At 40.4% G+C, this 13,679-nt stretch overlaps 1 protein-coding gene and 1 pseudogene across 1 annotated transcript; both read right to left on the reverse strand.

The window, feature by feature from the left end:
* Positions 1-1,600: 1,600 nt before the first annotated feature.
* Positions 1,601-2,568, reverse strand: LOC125282524 (olfactory receptor 51S1-like; annotated as a pseudogene).
* A 7,450-nt stretch (positions 2,569-10,018) lies between these two features.
* LOC125282491 (olfactory receptor 52R1-like) lies at positions 10,019-10,966 on the reverse strand. The gene has a single exon (XM_048217370.2). The coding sequence runs from the start codon at positions 10,961-10,963 to the stop codon at positions 10,019-10,021; it is 945 nt and encodes a 314-aa protein (XP_048073327.2). The 5' UTR covers positions 10,964-10,966.
* Between the last annotated feature and the right edge of the window lie 2,713 nt (positions 10,967-13,679).

The raw sequence follows: 13,679 nt of genomic DNA on the forward strand, positions 1-13,679 counted from the left end.
TGCAGATAGATGTCACGGAATGCTGGGAGGATGTAGCATAGACATGATCGGATCATATAATTCCATTACAATCCCGGACAGATGCTGGATTAAGTATATCAAGGTTAAGAATTTATATTACTTTATTTAATGCTCTGTGTGTAGATATAGATATAGATATAGATATAGATATAGATATACACACACTTTTCTCAATCGCCTATATATATATATTGGAAAGTGGAAAATCAATTTTCAGGATCAAATTAATTATAAGCCTCTTTTCTCCAATTTTCTGCCTGACCGAGGTGGGAGTTCGTGCTCAGTGGGGAATCTGCTTGGGATTGTCTCTTTCTCTCCTTCTGCCCCTCCCCCCACTCCTGTGCATGCTCTCTCTCTTAAATAAATGAATAAATCCTTAAAAAATAGCAGATAATCATATTACTGGGGGCTGTAAAAACACTTAATAGGATTCATCAAGTAAGCTTATTAAAAATCAATAAAATTGGAATACATATACATTATTGAAATCTTGAAAGTTTACCCAGAGATCTAGCAGCCAAACATTGTTCTAGCAGATGAAACATTAATGCCACTTTGTTTCAAAAACAAGATTTGAAAGTTCACTTTTACTCTTAATCTTTCATAGTCCAATAAATTAAATAAAGTAAAATGAAATATATTGTGTGAATAGTAAGGAAAAATTAGAAGTCACCTATTTTTACTTATATATGCTACACACAAATAAAATCCAAAAATAAAAATCTTTTATAATTCATATGATAATTTGGTAAAATATATATGAAGGCAAGATAGAAATGTTTGTCTCAATCAAACATTATATATGTGGAAAAGGAAATAGAGAAATATTTATTTATAAGAGCAACAAATGCATATATTTTAAAACTATAGAAATAAAATAAACGAATAATTTTATTGAAAATTTTTTAAAAGGTGTTAATAAGTGAAACATCTATCATATATTCTTGGATGTGAAAGCTTATCATCATAAATGTTGATTCTCTTACATTTAATCTATAAAAATAATGTAATTCTTGTTAGGATTCCAGAGCTCTTGTTTGTTTTATGAGAGGGGGATCACTTTATACCATATGAACTAAGTCAGACTATGAGGCTACACTAATAGATCAATGATATGTGATTGTATACATGACACATCTATATTACAATCCATGAAAAGGTCTGTAAAACGATGTACACACACGTAGAGTGCCATCAGATGTTTCAGTCTTCTCGTTTCTCTGCTGTGTTGCTGTTCAACTCATGGAGTTTTCCCAGTTATTAGGGTGTAGATTTGGTGATGAAATTAACAAACACAAAACAACCACCAAGACACACTTGGAAGGATGGGACAAGACCTAGATCCTGGCCTCTCTATGCCATGGATCTGTAGTGAAACAGTGGAGAGACCACTGCCATTCTCTGGAACCTGTAAGCTTTCCTAAATGTCCACATGCACGCTTGCAAGGACAGTGGGCATCCATGTATATGTGCTTATGTGTACCCGAGTCACCATTTCATGCATGGTAAACTGAGTTCTTGTCATGGAAACCTTAGTACCAGTTAGCCTTGAGCCACCAAATGTGGAGGGGCCTCCTCATCACTGAGCCCAACCCACCTTCTTGGACTGTAACCTCTTGAGTATTCTCTCTCGAATCTCCTTCATCTTGACACTATAGAGAATCGGGTTTATCAGTGGAGGAAGCAGGAAGTGGACATAGGAGAGAAGAGTATGGGCAGGCTGAGGTACTGGTACCCTGAGACGGTCAATGAGGGCCAGGAGGATCATGGGCACATAGAAGAGGAGCACAGCAGAGAGGTGGGCAGCACAGGTTTCAGCAGCCTTCCAGCGATCCTCCCTGGGTCCAAAACCTTGCAAAACCCTGCCAATTAGGCCATAGGAGAAGAAAATCAGCAGGGGGTCTAATCCCATGGCTGACAGAACCACCAAGAGGCTGTAGACTGCACTCCAAGCTCCTGGGCAGGCCAAAGGGGCTATATCTGGGTGCAGGCAGTAAGAATGGGTCAGAATCTGAGGGTGGCAGTAGGGCATGTGGGCAAGGAGGAATGGCAGGGGCAGGTGGAGATCCAGGCATCGGAAAGTGATAGCCACACCAATCTTGCCAAGGACATCGTTGGTGAGGAGCGTTGGGTAGTGGAGAGGGCGGCAGATAGCTAGTGCTCGATCTAAGGCCATGGCGAGCAAAACAGAGGACTCCATGACAGAAAAGACGTGGACAAAGAACATCTGTAGGAGGCAAGCTGAGGCAGGGACAGCACGAACGCCAGCAAAGGCAAGACCCAGCAGGGTGGGCATCAGGGCCGTGGCCAAGCCAACATCAGACACATTCAGCAGGAAGAGGAAGAAGTACATTGGGCGGTGCAAGGTGGGATCGAGGGCAATGACCCAGAGGATAGTACCGTTGCCCAGGGCAGAGAGAAGGTAGATGGTGATGAGTGGTATCGTCCACCAGGAGGGTACAGCTGACAGACCTGGCATGCCCACCAACAAGAAGGTGGGGCCATTGAAGTGTTATCAGGGGCTGCCTGCATGGGGAATGTTGACATAGCTTGATCCCACTTTGAACTCTGGAACCTGAAAACTGATTGGAAAGATTTACTTACCATTTTGACACCTTTGCATGATGCTATCTAAAACAGCCTGCCTCCTCCTTCCCCAGCCCCAGCACACACACGCTTACACATTCCCTCCCTTCCCGGCATACACGTACATTCTACTATGTATGCCATGCTCATCTCTGGTCTTGGCAGTATTTCTAAAGCTGTCCTTAAATCTGTTCCTCGTCCTAAATTGTTTCCCCACTTTCCTTTAACCTTGCCTTTTCTTGAAGCTTTTTCCTAACTCATGTCCCACCATTAATGGCAAATACCTGTGAGGGGATCTATAGTCCTATAAATACCATTTTGGCTCCCCTCATCCCCAGACATTCTGACTTCCGTGCTGCCTCAACACACTCACATTTCAGGGGACTTTAAGCGGTCTCATTAAAGTCACCAAATACCCCTTGTGTACTAAAGCAAGGGGCACTCATATTTCCTAAACTAATGTATTTTTCAATGACCTTTGGCTGTTATAAATCCAGTTTCTCCTTTTCTTCTTAACTACCTGTCAGAAGTTAACTGCTCAGTTCACCTTGCTGCGTCCTGCCCAAGGTACATCTTGGCATTTTTGAGGGATCTTTATTTGGGTCTCTTCTTTTTCTTCAGTGGTCTTACGTACTCTTGTGACATTAACTAAATTCTGTAAACTGATGAATCACAAATATATCCCCCTAGATCATTGTATATTCATCTCACCCTGGAAATCTCTACTCTTATGTCCCATTTATTTTTATTTTATTTTATTTTATTTTATTTTATTTTATTTTAATTTATTTGAGAGAGAGAGAGAGAAAGCACGGGCAGGGAGAGGGGACAAGGGAGAGGGAGAAACAGACTGCCTGCTGAGAAGGGAGCCCGAAATGGGACTTATCCCAGGGTCCTTGGATTATAATCTGAGCTAAAGGCAGATGCTTAAACTACTGAGCCACTCAGGTGCCCCTGTCCCATTTATTTTAAACTCAAATACAGAAGAGATCTTTACTAATGCATCTTAAAACCTCTTCCAGTTTCCTCAGTTAGGAGACAGTGGTAGGAAAATTGCAACAATGACACAAGAAAAAAAACAAAAAGGGAACATACCTTGATTCCCTAAGTCAGTTGGTGATATCACCACTCACCAGTTTCCCAAAATAAAAGCCCCACAATTAACCTCACTTCACATATAATGTCCAAATAGTTTTTCTACTTTCAACAAGAAGGACTGAGCACACACTATAGTCTTATCTCCTTCACTCAGTCAAATGCCCAAAAAAGTTAGAACTGAAATTCTAGTCAAAAGGACTATGAAATTGTGGTATGGGGTAAAGAAAAACAAAAACATGCTAAGTTATGTTCGTAGGGGAATAATGTAGATATAAATTAAATCTAAACACTTATTACAAAATTCTCAATGTATATATGCTAAAAATATCAAGTTAAATATTTTCAAATTAAATGTTAAACTTTCAAAGTATAAGGGAAAGTAAATGAAACAAAGGTCTTAATCAATCAAACAGAAAGCATTAAGAAAGGAATGAAGAGGGGCGCCTGGGTGGCTCAGTTGGTTAAGCACCTGAATCTTGAGTTTGGCTCAGGTCACAATCTCAGTCAGGGTTGTGGGATGGAGTCCCATGTAGGCTCTGAGCTGGGCGTGGAGCCTGCTTAAGATTTTTCTCTCCCTCTGCCTTGCCCCTCTCCCCCCTCTTAAATAAATAGAATGAATAGGAGCAGATACTCAATTGTAGCGTGATTGAGTGAGGGGGTTGAAAAACCCTCCTCTGAAAAGAAACTGCAAAACTGGTAAATCTCTCAATAACACCATGTTAATACCCTGAAAGCCATCAGAAACATCAGCCCGTTCATGAAAACTATAGAACTTTGGGAAATAACTCCCACGTTATTGGCATTGTGGCTGGGGCTGCCCTCGTTATCCCCACTGCCTCCAGTCCTGTCAGCAGTGGTAACACAGGGACAGCTGACAGCTTTGTTCCACTGCCTGAGCTGGCTTCTTTGATTTGGAGCTTGTAGGTCAGTGTGGTGATGTTGGTGGCAGGCCAGTGGGGAGGCCCAAGGCTCTACTAGCTTGAGGTTGTGGCCGTCTTTGGGGTGAGCCATGGATCAGCGGACTAGCTGGGTATTTCATAGGGAGTTCTAGTGAACTGGCAGATGGATTTCCAGCCATAACATCAGTTACAAAGTAAAGGACTAAACACTCCTCACAAAAAGTAGACACTGTTAGGATAAAGACAGCAAGGAATAACTATACTCTGCACATTGGAGTCATACTGTAGATGCTAAAGTATATAAGTTGAAAGTAAAAAGATGGGAAAACATATACCATACAAACAACAACTATAAGATAGCTAGAGTGGCTATACCAGTATTGATGAATAAGTCTTCAAGACAGGAAATATTATGAGACAAAGATATTTCATAGTGAAATGAGGAGAAATATCAGAAAGATAGACATGTATAAATGCACATGGAATAACACTAGATTCCTAAAGTACATGAAAGAAAACTGACAAAATTGAAAGAAGAAATAAATGATTCAACAGTATTAGTTGGAGATTTTGATATCCCATTCTCATTAATTAGACAATTAGACAGAAAAACAGCAAAGAAACAGAAATCTTGAACATTATGAATCAAAAATGTCATTTATATCAGGAAGCCGACATCCCTAAGGTCCCTATAAAACAAGTGCACACTGCCTGTGTCCTGGTCAATAACTTGGGCTCTGGGCATCCCCACAACCTCTCCTCATCAGAATGAGTAGAAGGAAAAATCCCCCCCCCCAGCAAAGAAAAGATAATGAGTCTGTGGCCTCTGCCACAGAATTGATGGATATGGATATAACCAAATTGTCAGAAATGGAGTTCAGAGTAATGATGGTCAAGATGATGGGTAGGCTTGAAAAAACTATTAATGAAAATATTAACGAGAATATAGAATCTCTAAGGGCAGAAATGAGAGCGAGTCTGGCAGAAATTAAAAATGCTATGAATCAAATGCAGTCTAAACTAGACACTCTGACAGCCAGGGTAAATGAGGCAGAAGGATGAATTAGTGAATTGGAGGATGGGATGGTAGAAGAGAAAGTTAAAACAGAAACTTGCCTCAAAAAAATCCAATCTCAAGAATGTAGATTACAGGAGATTACTGACTCAATGAAACGTTCCAATGTCAGAATCATTGGCATCCCAAGGGGGTGGAGAAAGAGAGAGGTCTAGAAGAGATATTTGAACAAATTGTAGCTGAGAACTTCCCTAATCTGGCAAAGGAAGCAAGCATTCGTGTCCAGGAAGCAGAGAGGACCCCTCCCAAGGTCAATGAGAACAGACCTACACCACGTCACATCATAGTGCAATTTGCAAATATTAGATCCAAGGATACAGTATTGAAAGTGGCCAGGGGAAGAAAATCCTTACATAGAGATGGAAAAATATCAGAATAACATCAGACCTGTCTACAGAGACCTGGCAAGCTAGGAAGGGTTGGCAGGGTATTTTCAAAGCTCTATCTGAGAAGAAATGCAGCCAATAATCCTTTATCCAGCAAGGCTGTCACTCAGAATTGATGGAGAGATAAGGACTTTCCAGGATCGGCAGAAACTGAAGGAATTCGTAACCACCAAACCAGACCTACAGGAGATATTAAGGGGGGTTCTATAAAAGTAAAAAGGCCCCAAGAGTGATACAGAACAGAAATTTACAATCTATAGAAACAATACTTCACAGGCAACATGAAATCATTAAAATCACATCTCTCCATAATCACTCTCAATGTGAATGGCCTAAATGCTCCCATAAAATGCCACAGGGTTGCGGATTGGATAATAAGACATGACCCATCCATTTGCTGTCTACAAGAGACTCATCTTGTACCTAAAGATGCATCCAGACTGAAAGTGAAGGGATGGAAAACCATTTTTCATGCCAATGGATCTCAAAAGAAAGCTGGGGTAGCAATTCTCATATCAGACAGATTAGATGTTAAGGATACTTCTAAGCAGGACAGAGCTGCATGGCTTAAGGAATGAGTTTTCCTTTTGGAACTGAGAGTGTAGGTATCCAGTGTGCTTTTTTGCTCATTTCTTACTGACTAGGTCCTCTGATTGCCAGTCTCTCTTGTTCTCCATGCTATTCCCATCCTCTTACAGAATGTTTAGAGCAACATAATCACCCAATTGGTATTTATTGACTCAAAATTTGAAATATTCCAAATAGTTTATATTTGTTAATAAAAAGAAATAAATGGGGGATGAATTGTTTTTCATATATCAAATTTATCTTCTTTGACAAACAACATCCTTCAGGGTTTCCATGGGAATAATGAAATGAGGCCTTGGACTGAAAAGTCTGGTGTCCCATTTGGCAGGATGGAGGCCATAATGGACCTGCACATGCCATCCTGTGGTCAGCAGTGGAATTGTTGTGATGGTCATACCAGCCCCATATAATCATTTAAGCATTCATTCCTGTAAGTAGTTTTTTGGAGTAGCCTGGTTTGGGGATAGAATAGTGAATACCTGTGCTATACTTTTATGGAAGTTATATTCCAGACAGAGGAACAGATGGTGAATAAGTAATTTAAATAATTACACATTGTGTTAAGGGAGGGAGGAAATCAAATATTTGTGTTGAAAGAAAATTACAGGGAGTAAGAACTAGTTGACATACATAAGTTAAGAAACATCTCACTGATAAGGAGGGTATTAGGTGAGACCTAAGGGTTGTTGAGAGGAGCGTAGAATGTTCTAGAAAATAACAACTGTGGGAAATGGGAAGATATAGAGCAAAGCTCTAGACAGATAAGAAGTGGATATGTTTGGAAGTAGGCTAGAAGGGCTGAAGCAAAGGAAAACGGTAACAGTTGGTATGGTAATACCTGAATGGGTATGTTGAAAAAATAGAGTACACTGCTCAGAATTAGCAGGAAATGACCTACTTATCATACATGCAACGTACGGCTGAATTTGAAAAACTTTATACTGAATGAAAGACACGGGACTCAAAAGAATGTATTATTTATTCTTTTATTTACAAAAGCGGCAGTAAGAGAAAAATTAATCTATAGTGAAAGACATCAACTCAGGGTTTTCCTGGCTGGGGTGGAGAGGGGTGATTGAGTCCAGAGAGGCAAAAAGGTACCTTTATGAAGTGAGGGAAATGTTCTGTGTCTGAATCGGGCTGGTAGCTACAGAGGCATGCATGTGTCAGAACTCTTTAAAGTATGGGTTAAAATATTTACATTTTATTGTCACAAGTTAAACAGCAACAAAGCTGATTTTAAAAAGAAAAAAGAGGGACTCACAGTCATTAACTGATTTGCTGAGAACAGGATCAGGATCCCTTTGCATCTCTAATATTTGGAAATCTTGAAAATGCTCCTTCAGAGTAGCCATTCATTTCTGGGGACACTTTTAGGCTCCTCTAGCTGTTTCTCCTGGGAGAAGCAAACATGTTCCTGATTAACTCTTCAAGCACCTTCATCTGATGTTTGTTTTAGTAACATAAGTCCTTTAGTTCTAGAATCTTCTCCACTGTTGTTTTTGAGAGGAGAGTGGTGAAGGAGGATAAATACACAGATGCAGTAATTGTGATAGATGATTTTACTTTGTTTGTGGTGATGCTATCATGTGTGTATGCGTATGTCCAAAGTCACCAAAATGCATACATCAACATATGCACCTTTTTGTGTAAGTACGCCACAAGAAAGTTGAAAAAATCATAACAAATATAGTTTTCTAAAACAGCTTAACATTTTAATTGAAAATGAAATTAAATATTGAGAAATCCTCAGATTTCTAGTGAATTTCTCATTACCGTTAACAATACAATATAACTATCTTCAGAAGAGAATCTCCTTTTCATTTTTTCCCAAAACTTCTTCATTGTGCAATCCATTGTCATCAGGGAACAGGCAATTTCTGGAAGGAAAAACCAACACTCAGCCTACCAAATGCTCCCTGTTACCAGTCTCAAAATATTGTGATTCTGGCAGCAATTTTCATGGAGATTTTCAAGCTTTTCTGGAACTTGCTGTATTCTGGAGCCTTCATCTTCTCTGCTTGCCTACTCCATTTCCCTAGGCTTTGGCACTGAATTAACCTTTTTTTGTACACTTCTGTTCATGTCTGAATTATTTTTTTCCCATACTAAAATTACTTCCTCAATGAAGGATAAGTTTTAAAAATATATGAAAGTGCAAAAAGAAAATTAAAATACCACAAGTCTCAGTATTGAGTTGGAATTTATTAGCATTTAGATGTAGTCCCAGAATCTTTTTCTATGCCTATGTATCTCTTTTTAGAATTGGTATCATCCTTATGGACAGATGTTTTTTTTCTTTTTTTTAAATATTATATCTTGATCATTTTTCACATCTTTACATGTGTTTTGCAAATACACTAGTTAAATGATACTTAATATTCAATTGCTCATTCTTCATATAGATCAAGACATGTATTTTCCTGTTTTGGGTTGTATAAATAATGAATCTATACATGTCTTTGTACTTTTCCCCCACAAATTCTATTTTAATAAAGAGATTCCAAGATGGAAAATTACATGTACTTTATAATACATTTCAATGGAAAGTTCTAATGTCCTTTTAAACAAGGTATAGCAACTTAGACTTGTTCTGGCAGGGTAAAAATCATTTTCAACTTAGTGGTCTGTGGAAGATGGCATTCTGTTTAAATCTTCACTGATTTGAATTGTGGACATATTTTTTACTGTTTCATCATGATGAGAAATATTAGTCAACTCAGGATTTATGATCAGTCACATCTCTCAGAGATCTCTTGTTCTGGGCATTTTGAAAATTGTTCCTTTCACTCTGGAGGGTTGCTAACCTCTGGGCCTTTTGTTCACAGACGTGACTTTTTTATTATGTTAAGTTAATCAGCATATAGTACATCATAAGTTTTCGTTGTAGTGTTCAACGATTCATTAGTTCCATATAACACCCAGTGCTCATTGCAACATGTGTACTCCTTAATACCCAACACCTGGTTACCCCATCCACTCTCCCCCTCCCTTCTGTAACCTTCAGTTCTGTAATGCAGAGTCCAGAGTGTCTCATGGTTGTCTCCCTCTCTGATTCCTTCCTATTCAGTTTTCTCTCCCTTACCCTGTGGTCCTCCACTCTATTCCTTATCTTCTATGTATGAGTGAAACCACATAGTAACTGTCTTTCGATGCTTGACTTATTTTACTTAGCATAATCCACTCCAGTTCCATCCATGTCGATGCAAACGTTGGGTATTCATCCTTTCTGATTGCTGAATAATATTCAATTGTATATATGGACCACATCTTTATCTGTTCATATCACAAGATGACTTTGTGCTAATATGCTATGATCCCAGATCAGTCGAAGTGGGGTTGGTTGTGATCCCATGACCCTTGGCTCACGGATCTTTTCCACAACATCCCTGAATAACCCTGTCCCTGATCTGCTTGGTTCTAACTCCATAGATGATGGGGTTGAGCATGGGAGGTCCCAGTAGATAGAGATTAGCAAACATGATATGTACCACTCGAGGCACATTATGTCCAAAGCGGTGGGTGAGGAAGGTAAAGAGGGCTGGGATATAAAGAGCTAAGATGACACAGATATGGGAAGCACATGTGCCAAAAGCCTTGAGCCGGGCTTCATCAGAGGGCAACCTCAGAACAGTTCTCAGAATCATCACATAGGATATACTGATGACAATGATATCAAAGCTAGCCACAGAGAAAGCCACAAAGAGCCCATACACACGATTGACTCTAGTATCTGCACACACCAGCTTCAGCACAGCCATGTGCTCACAGTATGACTGGGGAATGACGTGGTTAGGGCAGAAGGGCATCCCGGAGACCGTGAAGCAGAAGGGACTCACCCACAGCAACCCTCTTATCATCACAGCTGCTCCCAGTTTACCCACCATAGATGGGGTCAGAATAGTAGAGTGGTGAAGTGGGAAGCAGATAGCCACATAACGGTCCAAGGCCATAGCCATGAGCAGCCCAGACTCCACAGAAGAAAAGGCATGGATGAAGAACACCTGGATGAGGCAGGCATGGTATTCAATCTCATGAGCATGAAACCAGAGTATAGCCAGCATTTTAGGTTGGGTGGAAGAGGAGAGGGTCAGATCAGTGATAGCCAGCATGGCTAGAAAGAGGTACATGGGCTCATGCAGAGTGTGGTCAGTTCGGACTACATGAAGGACAATGATATTGCCAACTATAGCCACAAGATACATGGCACAGAGAGGAAAGGCAATCCAAAAGTGGTAATTCTCAAGTCCTGGGATCCCAAGTAGGATGAAGAATAGAGGATGTGAAGAGGTATTTCCTGAGGCCAGCATCACAGAATGGTTACTTGTTCTCCATTGTAATCTACTCTCTGTAGGTGATAATAATCAAATAAGTAATTATTACTATTTTTTAGATTTTGAAGGGTTCAACTGAATAATAGGGCAATTGGGCTTAACAGTAAACTGGAAGAATTTCAACTGTTTTAATAAATAGATTTTTGCACATAAAGTGATGCTACTCTTTATTTCTCATTCATATTTATGTCATTCAAAATGGAATCAAAGCATACTAGCTGCAAGTGTGATTTTTGTTGAAGAATCAATATTTTCCTTGAAAGTAGAATCTGCTAAGGGAAAACTATCCTGACAAATAATGTCAGTAATAGTCATTCTTGCCCTCCTATCCTTCAGAACTAACTGACTTGTTTAACCTTTCCCATAGGTTCTTTCCAGCCCTTCGTTTAAGCCACTTGGGCAGCTTTTCAGGGTAGGAAGCCAGTTTGGAAAACACTTTGGCTTAAAGGCTCATAGCAAGGTATGTAGTGATGTTGCGTTAGCTTTGCCTCTAGGAGTAACAGGAGAATTTGGGCTGGAGGATAACGGACTGATGATTGTACACCTGTAATTAAACCTATTATCTTTAGTGTATGTCCTCTAGATTAGAGTCCAGCAAACTTTTTAGTGTAACAGGTCAGATTATACATATTTTAGGCTTTGTGGGCTATACATCCTCCTGTTGCACTACTCAGTTTCGCCCCTGTAACCTGAGAGCAGCCACAGTCAATACAGAAATGTGTGAGTGTGGCTGAATGCCAATACAATTATGTTTATAATAACAGTCTGGAAGCTGGATTTGGTCTGCAGGCGATAGTTTTCTAAATCCTGTCCTGATGGTAAATTTTCATGAGGTGAACCCTGTACAGTGCACCATGCCTAGCACCTCTGTGCTTGGCACAGTATAGGGGTTTAATAAACATTTGCTGGAGCAAATAACAAATAAATGACGTTGTTCAGTGGCAATGGACTTTTTAACTGCTTAGCCATGTCTTAAAATCGTTGGAGAAACCTTGTAGACACTACTTTGGCACCATGGCCACAAGAGAGTTATTCATAATTCTCATGCTAGAGTCTGCTATGCTGGCCCGTGAAAGACCTGAATGCCCTCCTCTGCCTATACTTGCTTTACATGGTCGATCTTGTTGGATCCCTCTGGTGACTATCACCTCCCTAGGAGTCCATGACACAGAAGCTTACCTGGTTCTTAAAGGCACCTTTTCACTCTTTCATCTCAGTTGACCTGAATCTTTGATTGAGTCTCCTCCATAAGAGAAGCACCAGATAAAAGGAGTATCTTTTCAAATCTCCCATAACAAATCACCCGTTGGGACTAACAAGTGTTTCATTCAACCAGACCTAATGGTTCCTAAAAAGGGTTTCTTCGAGATCCCAAATAGACCTGACCTCTTTCTGATTTTCCCTAGCATTATAACATTATGAGAGATATGGAGCTCAGACTTTACAAATCTTGCTCTACATTGGAGGCTTTCCTATCCTACCTTGGTAATAGCTACAGGTTCGCTCAAATCAAATACTCCTATCCAGGTTGCAGTGAAAATTCAGACACACACATTATCTGGGGTCGAGGGCTCTAGTTTTATCTGCTCCTGCCCGGCCTGTTCTTCCAGTTATATGTGCTGTTTGAACCGGAGTCTTCCTCTCTCCCTCCCTTCTGCCTCCTGTATGTCACCCTCCATTTGTGAGGACATGGTCACTGAGGCTCACGGGCACCTGGAAAACATGCTGAGACCATCTTCATTCTTGCACTGGGTACTGGTGAAGATTCCTGCTAAACCTGTCATTTCTCAACGTGCACAATAATCTCTTCAATTAATTGTGGAAGAGGTTGCATTTTTGTAAATATAACACCATAAGCATTTACATTTAATTGTTTTTAACTCTCACAAGTTTCTGCCCATGAGCCTTAATGAGAAACTCACCTGTTCTCCATACTCCTTGCCTTTCTTCCCCTCAGACTTACGCACTCGGCCAGTGCAGAGTGAAGGCTCCCAGTCATGTGGAGTGGACAGGGAGTGTACCAATCTTGGCTCATTTTGTGAAGTGTGTGAGTTTTTCAATCCTATTTCTGAGGCAGGCACATGTTGTCAACTTGCTGCTGGGTGGAGGGAGGGATATGTGCAACCCTCAAGTGTCGGAAAAGAAGAACAATTTCCCTTCTTGCCCAACATTCCTTCCCCCTTACACTGCTTTTAAGTATGTCGTCCCTGCTGTCTATGGCCTAGACCTCTAGTGAGCCTACTGCTTACTGACAGAAAGAATTAAGTCATCTTTTTCAACATTATCACTGGGGTGATCACACACTGAACTTCAGAGTCGATTTTTCTCTTCTGTAAATGTATAATCTAACTTGTGAGAACTTGGCATAGCTTTTGGTTCAGAAAATATGGTTAAAAGAATGATATTTTCAGCATGCCTGGGTGGCTCAGTCGGTTAAGTGCCTGCCTTCTGCTCAGGTCACAGTCCCAGGGTCCTGGGATCAAGTATCGCATCAGGCTTCTTGCTAAATGGGGAGCCTGCTTCTCCCTCTGTCAGCTGCTCCCCCTGCTTGTGCTCTGTCTCTCTCTCTGACAAATGAATAAATAAAATCTTAAAAAAAAAAAAAAGGAAAGAACACTGTTCTCACACTGATGGAGCTCAGCTTTCATCTGTGAGTGTGGGTTTGAATCCATGCTGGTACCACTGGCTCTGT

The sequence above is a fragment of the Ursus arctos genome, unplaced genomic scaffold (assembly GCF_023065955.2).
Source record: "Ursus arctos isolate Adak ecotype North America unplaced genomic scaffold, UrsArc2.0 scaffold_22, whole genome shotgun sequence".
NCBI lineage: Eukaryota > Metazoa > Chordata > Mammalia > Carnivora > Ursidae > Ursus > Ursus arctos.